The 18,726-nt window shown below is 43.0% G+C and overlaps 1 protein-coding gene across 1 annotated transcript in view; it reads right to left on the bottom strand.

Moving 5' to 3' along the window:
* TFRC (transferrin receptor) overlaps nt 1–16,659 on the bottom strand; it is a 31,628-nt gene extending 14,969 nt beyond the window's left edge. Inside the window, exons 1-9 of the mRNA XM_077884243.1 lie at nt 16,531–16,659; nt 9,819–9,877; nt 8,650–8,860; nt 7,076–7,289; nt 5,446–5,595; nt 5,165–5,270; nt 2,957–3,070; nt 2,212–2,310; nt 1,503–1,642 (exon numbers count right to left, since the gene is read on the bottom strand). Of these exons, the coding sequence (XP_077740369.1) occupies nt 1,503–1,642; nt 2,212–2,310; nt 2,957–3,070; nt 5,165–5,270; nt 5,446–5,595; nt 7,076–7,289; nt 8,650–8,860; nt 9,819–9,854 (1,070 nt within the window). The 5' untranslated portion in view covers nt 9,855–9,877; nt 16,531–16,659. The remainder of the gene's footprint in view (nt 1–1,502; nt 1,643–2,211; nt 2,311–2,956; nt 3,071–5,164; nt 5,271–5,445; nt 5,596–7,075; nt 7,290–8,649; nt 8,861–9,818; nt 9,878–16,530) is intronic.
* Between the last annotated feature and the right edge of the window lie 2,067 nt (nt 16,660–18,726).

Here is an 18,726-nt window from a genome sequence, read left to right as displayed (position 1 = left end):
TGTCCTTATCAAATATGTATTTGACTCAAAGCTAAGGAAATAGTCTTTTTTTTTAATTATTTATTTATTTATGATAGTCACACAGAGAGAGAGAGGCAGAGACACAGGCAGAGGGAGGAGCAGGCTCCATGCACCGGGAGCCCGACGTGGGATTCGATCCCAGGTCTCCAGGATCGCGCCCTGGGCCAAAGGCAGGCACTAAACCGCTGCGCCACCCAGGGATCCCTCCCTCAGTATACATTCTTATCCTAGTTATAAAATAATATTTTCTTGCTGCTGATGGTTAGGTCTATCTTCCCCTAATTCCTCATGTTACCCGAATAATGAGTGCTCTACTTATATGTCAAAACATAATTACTCCCCACTTTACAAGGGTAAGATAGGGAGCTGGCTTCACGAGTTAGGGAAGACTTGTAAGTGGTGATAAGAATGATCTGATTTGAAATTTAAGTAAAAGTCAATAAAAATCACCTATTAAAAAGGCCTCACAAATAGCATTTTAATAGTCACACAGTATTAGATATGTGTTCTTACATGTAGATGCTCTTCGTTTGAAACCAATCACCCTGTTAAGTAGAATATAGTTTAACTATCTAGGGATCCCTGGGTGGCGCAGTGGTTTGGCGCCTGCCTTTGGCCCAGGGCACGATCCTGGAGACCCGGGATCGAGTCCCACGTCGGGCTCCCGGTGCATGGAGCCTGCTTCTCCCTCTGCCTATGTCTCTGCCTCTCTCTCTCTCTCTCTCTGTGACTATCATAAATTAAAAAAAAACAAAAACAACAAAAAAAAACAACTAATTAAGTTAAAGAAATGTCATCAGCGAGGTTAGAGTAACTTGTTCTAGGTCACACATCAAATAAATGCTCACGTTAAGTGTCTGAGAGTAGGTCTATATCCTATGCCAATGCCAGGGGGGAAATACGTCCAGATCAAAATAAAAACTAATGATAAGTACTCTAATCAGACTGGGTTCTGATTAGAGGGAGGATAGGATACCCAGGACTAATGAGTGTAAAGCATCTGGAAACTGTCACGAGATCGGAGGATAGTCAATCTACGAACCAGAAAACCTGAATTATTCTGTTGCTAAGAGAAAATCTAGAACTAATGGGTCTTATAGGGAATAAGATTTCATCTCAACAATGAATCCTGTCAGATCTACTCCAATAACTGAACAGGTTGCCATAGGCAACAGAGTGCTTTACCTCAGAAGTCCTCAAGCAGAAGCTCTGCCAGGAATAGTACCCAAGGAATTCACTGGGTAAACTGAACAAGGAACCACTGAGCTTATATATCAAATGTCTAATTATTAAGATTACTTTATGGAGGAAAAAATTCATGTTTATGTACAGCAAAGTAATAGCTATGCACCCAAGATATGCCAAATAAGGAAAATTAGAGCCAACTGTTTTAAAATCTTATCAAATTAACTGAAATGATTATTATTCCTTTCTAGTCATAAAATCAGTTTTCAAATAAAAGCTTTTCAATAAGAACTTACTCAAACAACTTTTCTGCAGCAGCTCTGGAAATTGTTTGGACAGGTATGCTGGGCAATCCTGACGACTGAGACGGTGGAAACTGAGTGTGATTGAATGACGGGAATCCAGGCGTGTACGGGTCACCTGTTCCCAGGTGAGCCTGTAAAACAAAAGAATAATGTGCTCTGTCAGGCATTTGTTCAAGAAATCCCCAGAAGATTGAGATTCAGTGTAAGGATAAAGCCTAAATTTAGTTTAGCACCTCAAAGCCTGAAGGCCTGAGTGTCTCTACATGTGACTCTTGTTTTTATATGCCATATACCCAATTCTCAATTCAAGACACTGTTGAAAATTTCTGTTAGCAATTAATAAGTAGGTCCCTGAATCACATAATCCATCTTTTTTGTTAATGCTAAGGCCCTCCCAGGGAAAAAATTTTAAAAGAGTGTATTTAAGGAAGGAATGTTATACTTCCACTAATGCAGATGGAACCCAGCAATTTATAGAACTCAAAAACTCAGGACCCCTGGGTCGCTCAGCTGTTTGGTGCCTGCCTTCGGCCCAAGGTGTGATCCTGGAGTCTCAGGATCGAATCCCACATCGGGCTCCCTGCATGGAGCCTGCTTCTCCCTCTGCCTATGTCCCTGCCTCTTTCTCTGTCTCATGAATTTAAAAAGAAAAGAAAAGAAAAAACACAAAAACTCATTTACTTAAGAAATAAGAACTCACATGTCCAAAGAATGGAATCCGTGCATTAACAATTGGAAATCTAGCCTGGTCCATGTATATCAAGACACCAAGTGCATTATAACTTTGAGCGTTTGCAACCTAAAAGGAAAACAGGTAAAGATCAGAAAATCCAGATGTAATCACACAAAATTAGAATACATATTGGGCTTTATGCTATAATAAAGGGTTACAGAGGACTATACTGAACCCCCCCCAGTGTTTCAAGTGTTTCAGATACTTTATATATGTTTGAGATAAAAATTCTTGCCTTAACTCATTAAGGGGTTTCAAAGACAAGAGAAATAATAAAAACTCATCCAATACAACCACTGTCTTTTGATATTTTCTATTCTAGGCCCTTACAGAGGTTTGACTTAAGTTTCCTTTTTATAAAACAGTTATAACTAAATTCTATAAAATTCAGCTCTATGTAACATAATGAAGCACCTTAATTTAACGGTCCTATATAATAGGATATTGTTGTTTTAAACTTAAACTGCTTTCACTTAAGCATTTCTGATTACTTCATTTTCACTAAAAGACAGTGACTGCAGAATATTCCAAGTGGTTATACCATAGTTTTAGAAGTGTTCTATAGTTTAATTAGAATTTATTTGACCTGTTGAACACTTCAATAAATTGTTATTAGGTATGAGATTTTAAGACTGACAGCTTCCAGAATGTAAAAAAAAAAAAATTTTAAATGAAGAATGGAATGATACAAATGTATTTAAATAATACTCACCTTTTCAGCAAAAGTGATTTTCCCTGCTCTAGCGATCACTAAAGATCCATTCACAGGAGATTTTAAATTCTCGAAGTCTTTTTTGGTGCCAAAATTAACATGGACCAGTCTACCCTAGAATAAAGACAGGGTTAGTGAGCATTAGAGTCTGAGATAGGATGGTTTTACAGATCAAACCTAAGAGAGAAAACAGGGATTAAAAAAAGAGGCCAGAGCCTAGAATGAATATAAGAGAGTTCTGGTCAAACTGGTCAGAGTATTCAGGAGTGAATCAAGACTTCTGGCCTCCTATATTCACATCTTGTATCATCACACACTGTCTTTAATTTGCTTTGACCTATTGACATTTAATCTCTTTTACATTGCTTCCAGTATTTTAGGGGGAGAGAGAGCTAACAGGATAGGATAAACAGAGACATATACCAATATAAATACTGTAGGGACACCTGGGTAGCTCAGTGGTTGAGCATCTATCTGCCTTCAGCCCAGGCCATGATCCTGGAGACCCGGGATCGAGTCCCACATCGGGCTCCCTGCATGGAGCCTGCTTCTCCCTCTGCCTGTGTCTCTGCCTCCCTATGTCTCTCATGAATAAATAAGTAAGTCTTTAAAAAAAAAATACTGTAGGCTAGTCCTAGCAGCACCAACTACATAAACTTCCTAACATCTGAATGCTAGATAATTGAGGACATATGAAGGAATAGGTCTTAACTGAAAATTCTGATAATCTATGTGAAAATTGTTAAACACTGTTATAATTGACTTGCACAGCAACTTTTAGATGTTTATAAAAGCGGTCTCACCAAAAATAAAAAAAAAATAAAAAATAAATAAAAGCTGTCTCATAATGTTCCTAAATTCTATTAATAGAGCTATAGGCTAAAACTGACAATCAAATATCTAATATAGAAAGTTTGTGGGCCAACTAAAAACCTCAATGTTCAGGGTGCCTGGATGGCTCAGTGGTTATCAGTGGTCTGCCTTTGGCTCAGGTCGTGATCCTAGGGTCGTGGGATTGAGTCCTGCATCAGGCTTCCCACGGGGAGCCTGCTTACCCCACTGCTTAGGTCTCTGCTCTCTGTGTCTCTCATGAATAAATAAAAATCTTAAAAAAAAAAAAAACCCTCAGTGTTCATTTTCTTAAAATTTAAAAGAGCAGGGTGGGGCAGAGGTAGAAAGTACCAAGCAGACTCCACACTCAGTGTGGAGCCTAACACAGGGCCTGATCTCATGACCTGAGATCATGACCTGAGCTGCAACCAAGAGTCCGGTGCCCGATTGTGCCACGGCACCTCCAAACCCTCAATGTTCTTTGCCAGAACAATCTACCCACTTTCAAACCCCTAGTTTGTAGACAGCCAGGGAAAGTGATACAGCACAGGTAAGACTTCATCTAGCTTGGAAGGCATCCACTAGGTAGACCCCTGACATACAAACATATGTTTTTTAACCTGAAAAACCTAGATCTTTTTAATTTCTTTATTAGTTTGGCCATATTTGCCTACATTTTAAAAAATCAAGCATTAAAGATTCAGGCTAAGACTAGACTTCAGCCAAGATAGTTACTTATATCTGTCCTCACATGGAACCTTGATATTCACATTCATCCAGCAAACCCCACCATGAGTCACCATGCGTCAAGCACTGTCCAAAGCTCTGTGACATAGCAGTAAATGAAGCCAACCTCTAGCCCTTCAAGTAGCTTATTATTTTAATGTGGAAAGAGATAATGTCAGGTGTGTCAGTGAAGAAAAATAACACAGGATAAGGGGAAGTGATTGGAGGAAGGCTATTTTTAACAAGATAATCAAGGAAGACTTCCCTAAAGAGGTAACAGTAGAGAAGAGACTTGCACAAAATGAGGAAAAGGTCACATTGATATTTAAGGGAAGAGTTTTATAAAGGCCTTGAGGAAGGAACGTGCCTGTGTTTGAGTGTTTGTTTGAGGAACACCAGGGAAGCTGGGGTAGCCAAAGCACCATGAAAGAGGAAGAAAGTAGGATTACTTAGGGCCCTGCTGTCCTTACAGGAGAACTTGGGGATTTTACTTTCACTGTGGCATAGGAGGGTTGAAAACAAGAGTATTTCATCATTAGTCACATTTTACAAATAAATTTATACCAAAATTCCTAAGAAAGGTAATGATAAGGAGTTTCCTGGGCTATTCAACAGGGAAAAAAGTCTCATGTACGGTTTTGCCTTACTTACGGTAACTGTCGTTGCCTTACTGTATGCCACGTAACCCTCAGGACTCTCCACCAGGTATACCAAGCCACTCTCCATACCCACTATGGTCACCGTGTTTTGAGCATTGCTAAAAAAGATTAAGTTAAATTAAGCTGAAGCTAAGGACAACCTTGGGGAAATAAATTAAATGACTAACACATTTAGCATTTTACTTACATTATTTATCTTGAAAGTCTCTGCTATATTAGCACACCTGAAAGTAACTACCTGTATAAAAATCAGTTTACCATCTTTCAACATACCTGCTTTTGACCTGGATCTTAACAAAATGTTCATCACGCCAGGATTTGCTAAGTTGAAATTCACGGAATCGATTCTCAATTAATAAAGCAAGGCTTTCATCTTTTTGAGATCCAGCCTCACGAGGCACATACGAATTTTCATTCAGCCACCTAGAGGAAAAAAGGTCACTGTTAATAAACAATGAACTCAAATAGTAAGCAAATTTTCCTTTAAGATTCTATTTATCTGACAGAAAGAGCACAAGCAGGGGCAGAGGGAGAAGCAGGCTCCCCACTGAGGAAGGAGCCCAGGACCCTGGGATCATGACCTGAAACGAAAGCAGATGCTTAACTGACTGAGCCGCCCAGGCGCCCCAAGCAAATTGTTTTAAAAGCGTAACTCAATACTATTCATCACAGTTAAGCTAAATTAACTGTGACCCAAAATTTCTGGATTGACTAGAGACAAACTTAGAAGGAAAAAACCTGCCAAATATCTGAAGAAATTTATGACATCAGCTTGTTAAAACCTCCTTATCCAAAGTAAACTAGTCCTTCAAGAGAATCATCATAAGGGAGTACCTGCCTAGGGTAGTTTTAGGGAAAGGAGTAGATTCTAAGAGGATCCACTGTAAGCAAAATGAAAGATAGCGTTACTGTTGGTGAGTTCAGGTATGGCTTTAATTTTCACCTACTTTGAAGCAAAACTACTTCTTGTCCTGATCTCCTATGTCTCATTGTAAATACATATATATGTAAGATATAGGTTATCTGATTTTTTTGGTAAACTCCAGTCTCATTTGATCCATAATGCCTGGTATAGAGTAAACACAAGTAATTGATGAAATAAAAATGCCCAAGATTCCTAAAACTAAGACTAAGAATTATTGTACAACTGAAACCGTAGGAAGCCAGCTTATAGGTAAAAGAATAAATTCTTAAGAGTTAGGTATGTCTAAGGAAGATCTTAAAAACCAAAGGACAGAAACCTTAAGGACACTTCTTAGGGTGTGGATTAATGAAAACCAGAAGAAATCAAGGAATACTATTATGTCTCTATATCAAGCTGAGCAGTCAAGTTAGTCCTGATCTAAAGAATACATAAGGCGGGATCCCTGGGTGGCGCAGCAGTTTGGCGCCTGCCTTTGGCCCAGGGCGCGTGATCCTGGAGACCCGGGATCGAATCCCACGTCGGGCTCCCGGTGCATGGAGCCTGCTTCTCCCTCTGCCTGTGTCTCTGCCTCTCTCTCTCTCTCTGTGTGACTATCATAAATAAATAAAAATTAAAAAAAAAAAAAAAAGAATACATAAGGCCTTATGGATAGTAGGAAAGGATGCCCTTGTGGATAGCAGGAAAGCTCAGCGTGACCTGCAAGGGGTAAGATAAAAATATCAAAGCAGAAACAAGTCTGATAGCAAGCAACAAGCTATAAAGAGCCAGATGACAAAAGGATCAAAGACCTGCGGAATTTTTTAAAGAAAAATGAGTGTCCTCTCAGAAATTTTTTTCACAAACATAGTTTGAATTCCTTATTGTTTACCCACCCCTTAACTCTAAGAAGTCTTCCCTCCAGATTGTAATGTTTGTTTTGTAATCACTGCTCTGAATAGCCACTATGTGTTTAGATACTGTGAAGCAGCTCAAGCTTACCTCATGGTGTTGGTGAAATCTGTGTTACTCAGTCTCTCTGACAACATTGTTTTGAGGTCCGTCCAAAATAAGCGAGAAGGTGTTTCAGGGAAGTACTCTTCTGTTTCTGAGGGTTCTGTTCCCTCTGTCCCCAGAGCCTCTGTTCCTGTTGGTCTTTCACATTCAGCTTTTGGTTCTACACGTTTACAGTAGCCCAAGTAGCCAATCATAAATCCTAAGGATAAGAAGTTTCAGGGCTGAACTCATAGAATTTCATTGATGATATATTCCTATAGGAACTGTTAATATTTTCAGCTAAGCCTTGAAAATACAGGTTTATTCAAATTATAAGCAGTTTCAAAGTAAATAATGAGTCTCAATGTTGTGTTATGTTAAACCATTCAATCGGGCAGCCCCGTGGCGCAGCGGTTTAGCGCCGCCTGCAGCCCAGGGCGTGATCCCGGAGACACAGGATCGAGTCCCACATCAGGCTCTCTGTGTGGTGCCTGCTTCTCCCTCTGTCTGTGTCTCTGCCTTTTTCTCTCTCTATTAATAAATAAAATCTTAAAAAAAAAAAGTCTTTAAACCATTCAATTTAACAAATCATACAGTTGACTCCCAAACAGTGTGTGTGTGGTGGGGGAGGGGGGTTTAAGGGTGTAGTACAAATTCTGCATGTAACTTTTGACTCTCCAAAAACAAATAGCTTACTGTTAACCAGAAGCCTTATGATGACATAAATAACTGATTAACACATATTTTGTATATGTATGATATACTGCGTTCTTAAAATATCCTTTTCTTAGTTTTTTCAATATTTCTAGGCTACGCAGTTGGTCTTTTCAAATTGCCACAAATCTCCAAAAATTTTTCCAATATATTTATTGAAAAAAAATCTGCATAAGTGGACCCACACAGTTCAAGTCCATGTTGTTCAAAAATCAACTGTATAATAACTTTATTTTAATTACGTTACCTTTTTATTTGAAGTTTATTTAAGTAATCTCTACACCCAACATAGGACTTCACCCATGACTCCAATATCAAGAGTCACATGCTTGGGCAGCCCTGGTGGCTCAGTGGTTTAGCGCAGCCTTGGGCCCAGGGCATGATCCTGGAGACCCGGGATCGAGTCCCACGTCGGGCTCCCTGCATGGAGCCTGCTTCTCCCTCTGCCTGTGTCTCTGCCTCTCTCTCTGTCTCTCATGAATGAATAAATAAAATATTAAAAAAAAAAAAAGTCACATGCTCTACTGACTGAGCCAGCCGGGAGTACCTAAATAGTTACCTCTTTAAGAGATAGGTAACTTTTCTTCCCAGAAGCCTTCCTTGAACCCTTAGGGCAAGCTTCTATGCTACAAATATCCTGTGTGTACTTCTAGTATAACATTTGCACATTACAATGAAATGATTCATGTCTCCCTCTCCCCACCAGGCTAAACTCAAGGCAGGCCTAGAATCTTAGTCATCATTATATTCCTAGTGCCTAGCATAATGGCACATAAAAAGGTACAAAATAAACACTGCCTTGACTAAATTAACAGACTTTCTAGAGTCGGTGACAAGGAACATTAAGTTTTGAATGGCACTCTTACCAATCAAGAAAAAGAGGACTACAGCAATAGTCCCATAGCAGATAAATCCATTACACCTTTTTGGTTTTGGGACACTGGCATGATTACCCCTCATGTTATTGTCAACATTTTCTTCTTCATCTGCAGCTAGTTTCATCTCCACATGGCTGTTATCACCATCTACTTGCCGTGCCAGACTAAACCGGGTATAGGACAATGGTTCTCCACCAAACTGAGATTTGGAGAAAAAAAAAGAAAAGAAAAGAAAGCATTATGAAAGAAAAGAAAGGGATGAGGAACATTTACAAAGAGTTTGATTAGGGGATGCCTGGGTAGCCTGGGTAGCTCGGTAGCTCAGTGGTTGAGCGTCTGCCTTTGACTCAGGTCATGATCCCGGGGCCCTGAGATCTAGTCCCACATTTTTTTTAAAAAGATTTTATTCATTTATTCATGAGAATACACAGAGGAGAAAGAGAAGCAGAGATACAGGCAGAGGGAGAAGCCGACTCCATGCAGGGAGCCTGATGTGGGACTCGATCCCAGGTCTCCAGGATCACGCCCTGGGCTGCAGACAGTGCTAAACCACTGAGCCACCAGGGCTGCCCTCTAGTCCCACATTGATCCTGCTTCTCCCTCTGCCTGTGTCTCTGCCTCTCTGTGTATCTCTCATGAACGAACAAATAAAATCTTAAAAAAAAAAAGTTTGATTAGGTACTATACTTATTATTAGGCCAATACTAGGACTTGCTATATATTCTTAAGGAAAAAAGTTGCTCTTTCAAAGCAACCTTCTTCCCTATACCCAGTTCTGTCCGTGGCAGATGAGGGCTAGAGCACACATTGGCCTTCTTCATCTCATTCAGCCTTTTCATTCAGGGTGTCTGTTATGTATGTCTATTTACATAGGTATACATTTTGATCAGTGTTTTCTTTAGTTCCTCTTATCTACTTGGCTGTACTCCCATCACACCCAAAATATCCTGAAAGTTCCTCAAGATTTTCCAAGTTAACTCACTCAAGACTGAATACATCCTTCCTTTGTGGGATCCATTACATCTCAAGACCACCACTTCAACATAAACAAATACTGATAGTTTTGAATAATATTTCATGTTTACTGGGTGAGTCATACTTGTATTCTTCGTATTCTCACAAACTGGCAACCAGAAATACAACTTAAAATATCTTACCAAGGTAGAGAATGCTGATCTGGCTTGATCCATCATTCTGAGCTGCCACACAGAAGAGCCTAGTGTTAAAACAGAAAATTAATATGAGATGGATACCAGTGTAGCAGATAAGTGAGGGCTTTTCATTACCACACCAGGTTATACATAACAAGTTTACTTTTTTTTTTTTAAGATTTTATTTATTTATACATGAGAGACACAGAAAGAGAGGCAGAGACACAGGCAGAGGGAGAAGCAGGCTCCTTGCAGGGATCCCGATGTGGGACTCGATCCCAAATCCCAGGATCAAGCCCTGAGCATGAAGGCAGACGCTCAACCGCTGAAGCCACCCAAGCGTCCCAGTACTGTAACTTCTGTAACTTATTTTAAACAGCTCAGTTTTTAAAAGTGTATAAGAAATAAAGCAGGGGCGCCTGGGTGGCTCAGTAGTTAAACATCTGCCTTCTGCTCAGGTCCTTATCCCAAGTCCTGGGATGGAGTCCCACATTGGGCTCCCTGCAGGGAGCTTGCTTCTCCCTTTATGTCTCTCTGCCTCTCTCCGTTGTCTCTCACGAATAAATAAATCGAAAGAAAAGAAAAGAAAAGAGAAAAAGAAAGAAAATGTGCCAACTGTTAATTGGTGAATCAGTAAAGGATACAGAGATATATATTGTACTACTATTATCTCAATTTTCCCTATAGGCCTGAATTTTTCAAAATAAAAAATGTGGGCTAAACCACCCAGCCGCCTGGGTGGCTCAGTCAGTTAAGCATCTAACTCTTGGTTTTGGATCAGGTCATGATCTCAGGGTTGTGGGATGGAGCTCTGTGGCAGGCTCCACATTCAGGGAGGAGTCTGCTTGAGATTCTCTTCCTATCCCTTTGTTCCTCTCCTCCCTCCCCCTCTAAAATAAATCTTTTTTTTTTTTTTTTTTTTTTTTTTTTTATGATAGGCACACAGTGAGAGAGAGAGAGGCAGAGACACAGGCAGAGGGGGAAGCAGGCTCCATGCACCGGGAGCCCGACGTGGGATTCGATCCCGGGTCTCCAGGATCGCGCCCTGGGCCAAAGGCAGGCGCCAAACCGCTGCGCCACCCAGGGATCCCTAAATCTTTTTTTAAAATGTGGAAAACTAATCAGAGTATCATCCACATTAATAGATTTAAGTAACTTAATAGTCAAAGAGACAAATACAAAAAAACGACAAAAAAAAAAAAAAAAAAAAAACAATAGACAAGCATCGGAAAAAAGAAATAAAGTATAACTAAGCCAAGAATGGTCATGCAACAAAGACCAGTAACAAAGCACCTCCAATAAAAGTGAAAACCCGATCCTTCTGATTAAATGAAGTTCTTACAAATGATAGATCTTTGATGCAAAAACAATAGACAAAAAGAAAAACTCAGTATGTGGTTTTAGGAGAAGGTCAACTATCTGAGATGTTAAATGTCTTGTTCCAGGCTGAAAACTGATAATCCAAAACTGAAGTTCAGTAAGTTACTGGATTATAAAAATTGTGTTTTCAAAAAAAAAAAAGTTCTCATCTCCAGAAATTTAAGAAATTAATCTTAACCTCTGAATCACCGTTGTATGCCCAAAGCTAGTATAATATTGTATGTCAACTATACATCAATACATCAATTAAATAAATCTTAAAATAAATGACAACTATTTTACAAGTGTTTCTTATTTTCAAGTAATCTCTACACCCAATGTGAGGCTTGAATTTACAACCCTGAAATCAAGAATCACACACTCTACAGAATGAGCCAGCCAGGCACCCTGACAACCATTTTAAAAGTAAAAAATACCTCTGTAACCAACAGAGTCCTATATTAAGTTAAAGCATAGGTATTAGCTGAAATCTGGATTTTTCTAATGAATTTGGTTTGAGTGCATCTAGATGTTTGAAACTGATATATTGAGATATAGAGGGATCCCTGGGTGGCGCAGCGGTTTGGCGCCTGCCTTTGGCCCAGGGCGCGATCCTGGAGACCCGGGAATGAATCCCATGTCGGGCTCCCGGTGCATGGAGCCTGCTTCTCTCTCTGCCTGTGTCTCTGCCTCATTCTCTCTCTCTCTCTGTGACTATCACAAATAAATAAAAATTAAAAAAAAAAAAAAAAAAAGAGAGATATAGAGTGGTCACTTCTTTTTTTTTTTGGTCACTTATTTCTTACTATTTTAAGGCTTTTTCTGTACTAACAATTGTGTACACTTACAGCGCATTTAACATCCACATGGCATAAAGCAAACCAAGTAAACACAGACTGTAAAAGACATCATATAAACTGGCGTTAGAAAAGCCTCCTAAGGAGGGTGCATGGGTGGCTCAGGTCATGATCTCAGGGTCCTGGGACAGAACCCTGCATTGGGCTCTCTGCTCAGCAGGGAGTCAGCTTCTACCTCTCGGTGCTCAGGCTTGCACTCTCTCAAATAAATAAAATCGTTAAAAAAAAAAAAAGTCTCCTATCAAAACCACTTAACGACAAAAATTTAATCCCCAAGCTTTAAAGACTAGAGCTAAGAAGCAAGACATCATCTTAGAAGCACAGTCTCCTGCCCTATCTGGTGTCCAAGTTTATCACTATCCCTGCACCAGAACCGTACAAACCCAATCACTAAAACCAGAACTAGAAGACTCCACCCTGAACCAATTTTAATCATCCTTTTCTAGGAAAAAGCAGCTTAGAAGTTTAATATTCATCTGAACCAGCCATTCCTCAAAGTTTCCAGTTTTAATTTTTAGACTAAAGTGATGCTTTTAAATAAATGATCTAAGGATTTAAATAAATGATGAGATTTAGTGGATTGCAAGTCTGCAAAAACAAAGATATAAATAGAATGTAATTATGATTTTGTATAATTAAACTCTAAATACTAGTTTACTGAAAGAACTAGTATGTTATTTCTATTTCAATAGCCAGACACAAAATTAAGATTATAACATAAAAGAAATCAAATCAGAGGAAAAAACTGACCAGGAAATTCCCATTTTAACCTCATAATTTAACCCCACATCTAAGAACATGATTAATTCTATACCTATAAAAGTTATCCCTCAAGTTTTATATAACAAATTTGAATCATTCTTCCAAAATGACCTCACACGCAGTAAAGCTCTGTATTCAAAAGAACCCCTTAATAAATTTTCTTCCGACTGAAATCACTCTAATTTACATGCTCTAAAAGTGTGGGAGAAACTTTCCATAGTTATAACTGTCTATAAAGAGGTAGTTCTGTTAAGACAGCATCTAAAAGCCAACTTTTCTGACTTATTTCACTATGTCACTACCACCACTGCTGATAATCTGTTAACAAGAGACAAACCGAATATCACCTTCCTTGATTTTTATGCACATTAGCACCTTGTATACATTTGCTCAATCATAACTGGAAAACCTATTCAGTTTCTCACATTAATAATGAAAATAAAGGTTCACATATGTTTAAGTTCTTCTTCCTGCTTTTGAGGTTCTGTTCTGGAGAACATCACTACCTAATAACTGCTGCCCTCTACTTTCTACAAAATGGGACAGAAACTAGCTCCCGCCTCTACTAACAGTCTTTCTTTGTGAACTTCTTTCTTCCTGACTCAGCTCAGGGAACGTCTTTATGAAACCTTCTCTGGCGATTTCCCTACCCTATATTTGACATGGAATTTACAAAAAATAATTAAGAATAAAGATATTTTATTTTTTTAAGATATTTTATTTCTTAACAGTATTGAGGCATGCTTAATGTATATGAAGTTCACTTTTCATATCATTTAGAAATTACATTAAAAAATATAATTAGAGGGGCAGCCCGGGTGGCTCAGTGGTTTAGTGCTGCCTTCAGCCCAGGGTGTGATCCTGGAGACCCGGGATCAAATCCCACGTCGGGCTCCCTGCGTGGGGCCTGCTTCTCCCTCTGCCTGTGTCTCTGCCTCTTTCTCTCTGTGTCTCATGAATAAAATCTTAAATAAATATATATATAAAGCATGAAAACCTTGGACCTGGAATCTTCCCCCATCCCTGTCAGTATTCTGGTTTATCCTGGAATCACCGGGCAAGGCATGGATAGTAGGGAAATTTTAAAACGTAGAAAAATTTTAGGGGGGATCCCTGGGTGGCGCAGCGGTTTAGTGCCTGCCTTTGGCCCAGGGTGCGATCCTGGAGACCCGGGATTGAATCCCACATCAGGCTCCCAGTGCATGGAGCCTGCTTCTCCCTCTCTCTCTCTCTGTGTGTGCGACTATCATAAATAAAAATTAAAAAAAAAATTTTAGGGGCGCCTGTGTGGCACAGTTGGTTGGGCCTCCAACACTTGGTTTAGGCTAAGGTCAGGATCTCAAGGTCACGGGATCCTGACAGGCATCCAGCAGCAGAGCTCTGAGCTCCACGCAGAGTTGGCTTCAGATTCCTCCCTTTGCTTCTGCCCTTTCCCCCACTCCTGTGGGCTCTCTCAAATAAGAATCTTTAAAAAAAAAAAAAGAAAAAAAAGTAGAACTTTTAAAGGCTACCTGGTAGGGCTCCAAGATCTTAAGCAACTGATTACGGATATGCTTTTTGCAAACTGTTTCCCTATTCATTTGCAGGTGAAAATGAAAAGGTTACATGAATTTGCAAAACTCCTGCAGGGCCCTCCGGACACATAATCGTGCACACCCAGGACTTATAAAGAGATGGTCAAGATCCCTCTTAGCTTTAAGGGTCTAAAATGAAAAGGCGGTGGGGTGGCTCAGTCGCTTAAGCGTCTGGCTCTTGGTTTCGGCTCAGGTCGTGATCTCCTGAGTGGAGACAACTGAGCCAAGGACAGGCTCAGGGCTCAGCAGGGAGTCAGCTTGAAAAGTCTCTCCCTCTGCCCTCCCCACCATAAATAAATCTTTAAAAAAAATTTTAAAAATGAAGAGGCCACGGAGGAAAACAAGGAGAATCTTCGTTCCTATTTGGCTTTCTGTAAGAAGACTGCCCGACTCCAAGAAGTCCCTGCACGGTGCTCATGTGAGAAGAGTGCACAAAGGCACACACAGGGAAGAGTCCCAGAAGGTCTCAGAGGATCATTTTTGACCAGGTTTCATTGCTGTCTGATTCAAGTTTCACTGGGAAACCTTGCTCCATGACTACAGAGAGAGAGAAGTACACTATCGGAGGCAAATAACCGCCACAACTTAGGGCAGAGGGAGGCGTCCCTACCCAACAATCTTCAGCACACCACTTCAACAAAAGACATTCCAGCAGAGCAAAGTGAAAAGGGTGGCCGTGCTGTATGTAAATTTTTGGAAGAAATTTCTTATTGGTATCAAAACTTTTAAATTCTACATCTTCTTGTGAAGTATATTGAGTTCATTACAACCCAAAACTAAGAAGAAAAAAAAAAAAAAACCAGCATGGCTAACAAGTACTGTAGAGAGCCTAAACCTGACTTTTTTTTTGCAATACAAAACTAACTTCTGGAAATCACCTTAAATATCAGTCAATAAGGTCAACCCCCCCCCCCCCCAAACACACACAGCTCAGTGGCAACTGAATCAGCATCTACTCTTCCAACTCCTTTCTAAAGCCCAGAATAAAGGTGTCAGGTATCCAAACACGGGCAGAGGACAATTATTAACCACTTCAATTCTCTTACCCCACCCCCTCTGCAGGGAGGGAAGCAGAAGCAATGAAGTTCCCCGGTCTACCCAAGGTCGCTGGGAGTAGAGGGAAAACTGTTAATTGGGGGAGGGGGGGGGGAATAGGGCAGCCCTGGTGGCTCAGTGGTTTGCTGCTGCCTTCAGCCCAGGGCGTGATCCGGGGGACCTGGGATCGAGTCCTGCATCAGGCTCCCTGCGTGGAGCCTGCTTCTCCCTCTGCCTGTGTCTCTTCCTCTATTTCTGTGTGTCTCGTGAATAAATATTTTTTAAAAATAAAAAATAAAGTCACAAAATAGGTTCTTCCCTACTCCCCTACGCCCTGCCATCTGCAAGAGCCATCCTGTAGGAGCAGGCGCACAATGGGGCCTGTACGGCAGCTGTCAACGCAGCACGGCCCCTTGGCCATAGTGCACATTTCCCCCAAGCAAAAGCCAGTTCCCACCCGGCTGTTACTCGGCCTCTAGACTACAGCTCCCACCAACCGAGGTCTCCCGGCTGCATCTCCCGCCCTACAGCGAGCTGTCGGAACGCGCTGCAAGCCGGCACCTGCGGCGTCCAGGCGGCGTCTGCCTGGAGGAAAACGGGGGAGCCCCCACGCGACCCTGGGGGGCCGCGATGCGCGGGGTTCACGCGCGCGGCTCGCGGCACCCGCCCCGGGTTCCCGGGACAGCAGGTCAGGGCCCGGGCAGGCTCCGCCGGCGCAGGGCTCGCGGGGCTGGCAGCTCAAGGTCACCCCGTGCACCCCGACAGCTCCCTGGGTTCACTTCCCGCACCGGCCACGTGCTCGGCTCCACGCGGCCCGGGCCGTCCCACGGGGCCCCCCCGCGCCCTGTGAGGATGAGCGGGTGGCGACGGGGGCTCCGGGAGGCCTCCGGGGGCGGAAGCAGGGTGCGGGGCGCAGAGCGGCGGTGGGGGCCGCCGCCCCCGAGGAAGCAGGGGGCGCGCCGGGGTCGGCCCTCCGCACGCAGCAGCGCCCAGCCCCAGCCCCAGCCCCAGCCCGCTGCACCTGCAGCCCGCGGCCCGCTCCAGCCCGCCGCCCCCGCTGCAGCCGCCGCCGGGCCGCAGCGCGGGAGGCCGCCCCGAGGCCCGGGCACGCGAGCGTGGCGCGTCACTCACTCGGGCCCCCGCTCCGGCCGCCGCCGCCGTCCCCGGACGAAGCTGACGCTCTCTGGGGGCCGGCCGCCCCCGACCGCCCTTTTATAGCGCGGCCCCGCCCCCTCCGACCCCCTGCCAGGCTTGCGTCACTTCCTGCCGCACGTAGCCCCAGAGGTGCCCAGGGAATGGGCTGCCGGGGGCGACGGCGCGCACGCAGCGGACCGGACTGCGCGGGGGGCGGGGCCTGCGCGGGGGGCGGGGCCTGCGCGGGGGCGGGGCCGAGCGGAAAAGGCGCCAAGGCTGCAGGTGCCGGGAGCTGCCGCCCGAGCCCGCAGCCCAACCTTGACCGACCTCCGGGCCCTGCAGCGCCGAGGCCGATGCCGTGGGCGCTCGGTCCTGAGTGTGGGAGGCCAGACGCGGACATAATGCCTTGAGTGTGCATCTTTGCTGGAGGAGTAGGGGAGCCCCTAACGCCGTGCTGTGAGCCATTGCTTTGCAGCCGCGGAAGTACCTTGGGATAAGCCCCAAGGAAGAAAGAGTGAGAAGCAAAATGCAAAATTGTGTTCAGGGTGTGCAGAAGCGGGCCTGGCGCGGGGCTCGGCGCGGTGCTGGACGCAAGAAGGAACGCAAGGGGAAGCAGAAGCTAGTGGGGGAATTAGGGGGACATTGCAGACGGGCCTTGATGCTCGTCCCCAGCATCCCCAGCATCGTTATCACGGAGGTGTGCAGTGCGGAACAGATGAAACAGGGTTCTTAAGCTCCTACCAACACTTACACCTTCTCCCTGCCTCTGGGCGGCAATTTACAGCCCTTGGAGGGAGACAGGCAAGTTTACAAAGCTGCAAAGGAGAAAAGCAGTAGGGCCGTAAAAGGGTTACAGAGAAAGGAAGGGCTTCCCAGGTCAGAGCCCCGAGGGACACAGAACCGTCCTTTAAAAATGCAAATCATGGGGATTCCTGGGTGGATCAGTGGTTTAGCCCCCAGGGCATGATCCTGGAGTCCTCGGATCGAGTCCCGCATCAGGCTCCTGGAGCCTGCTTCTCCCTCTGCCTGTGTCTTTGCCTCTCTTTCTCTGTCTCTCATGAATAAATAAAGTCTTAAAAACAAATAAAAATGCAAATCAGGGGAGGGGGGATAAAAGATTAAAAAAAATAAAATGCAAATCCCTTTCCAGGTTTGGGGCTCCCGCTCTTTACCTAATTCTGCGATGTAGGAGAGGAAATAACATGGGGTTTGCACACCGCTCTTCACCTTGCCCCCCGATTCTTTAAAATCTTTAAAATCTCTCCCCAGGGAGAAATAAATCTTATAAGCAGAAGCATCAGCGCATCTTAGGGGATGTGCACAGGAAAAAGTGAGATGGAGGAATGGGATGGAGGGGCCGCCTTGACATTGGGACAGTGGACGGGCTGAGTCTCTTTTCCCTTTCCTTGGTTTGCTGGGATCTTAAAAAAAACAAACAATGCTAGAATCCAGGTGAAAATCTTTTTTTAACCATTTGAAGAAATGGGCTTAGGAGACCAAGGTCAGGAGGAAACCCGTGAAAATCCAAATTAAAGAATCGACATCCATTGGTGCAGCCACTGGAAAACAGTATGGGAGTTCCTCAAAAAATTAACAATGGAACTACTAGAAGGCCCTGTAATGGTATTTACCAAAAAAAAAAAAAAATCTAAAAATACTAATTCAAGGGAATACATGCACCCCTATAGTTATTGCAGCATTATTTACAAGAGCCAAATTATGGAAGCAGAGCAAGTATCCATTGATAGAAGAATGATGTAGTTTTGGAATATAGGTGAGGTTTGGTGGGGTGAGGTCCAGAGTCAAGGACCAAGAAAGAATTATTGAGACGTCTTTGGTGCAAAATGGTAGTTTTATTAAAGCACACAGGACCCTTGGGCAGGAAGAGCTGCTGCCCAGGGGTTGTGAGGGGTGGCTGATTATACACTTGGGAGTTGGGGGACGTAAGGAAAAGGGAGGTTTTTAAAAGGATTTTTGTATGCTCAAAAGGACCTACAGGATTTTGGAGGCCTTGCCATTGTCAAGTTAAGGTTGTTTTTCCCTCTAGTAAAGCATTAACATTAAGATAGCTGGGAGTTTCCTTCCGCAAGTTAGGTTATTGATAAGAATGCTTTTTTTCTTTTTGATCACTAAGACATTTTGTGAACTAAAACAGATTCTTGTTCTTGTCTATAGGACTATAATCTCTATAAG

The sequence above is a fragment of the Canis aureus genome, chromosome 35 (genome assembly GCF_053574225.1).
Source record: "Canis aureus isolate CA01 chromosome 35, VMU_Caureus_v.1.0, whole genome shotgun sequence".
Classification (NCBI taxonomy): domain Eukaryota; kingdom Metazoa; phylum Chordata; class Mammalia; order Carnivora; family Canidae; genus Canis; species Canis aureus.
The sequence above is the reverse complement of the archived record's forward strand: the minus strand, read 5'-3'. Positions and strand labels throughout refer to the sequence as shown.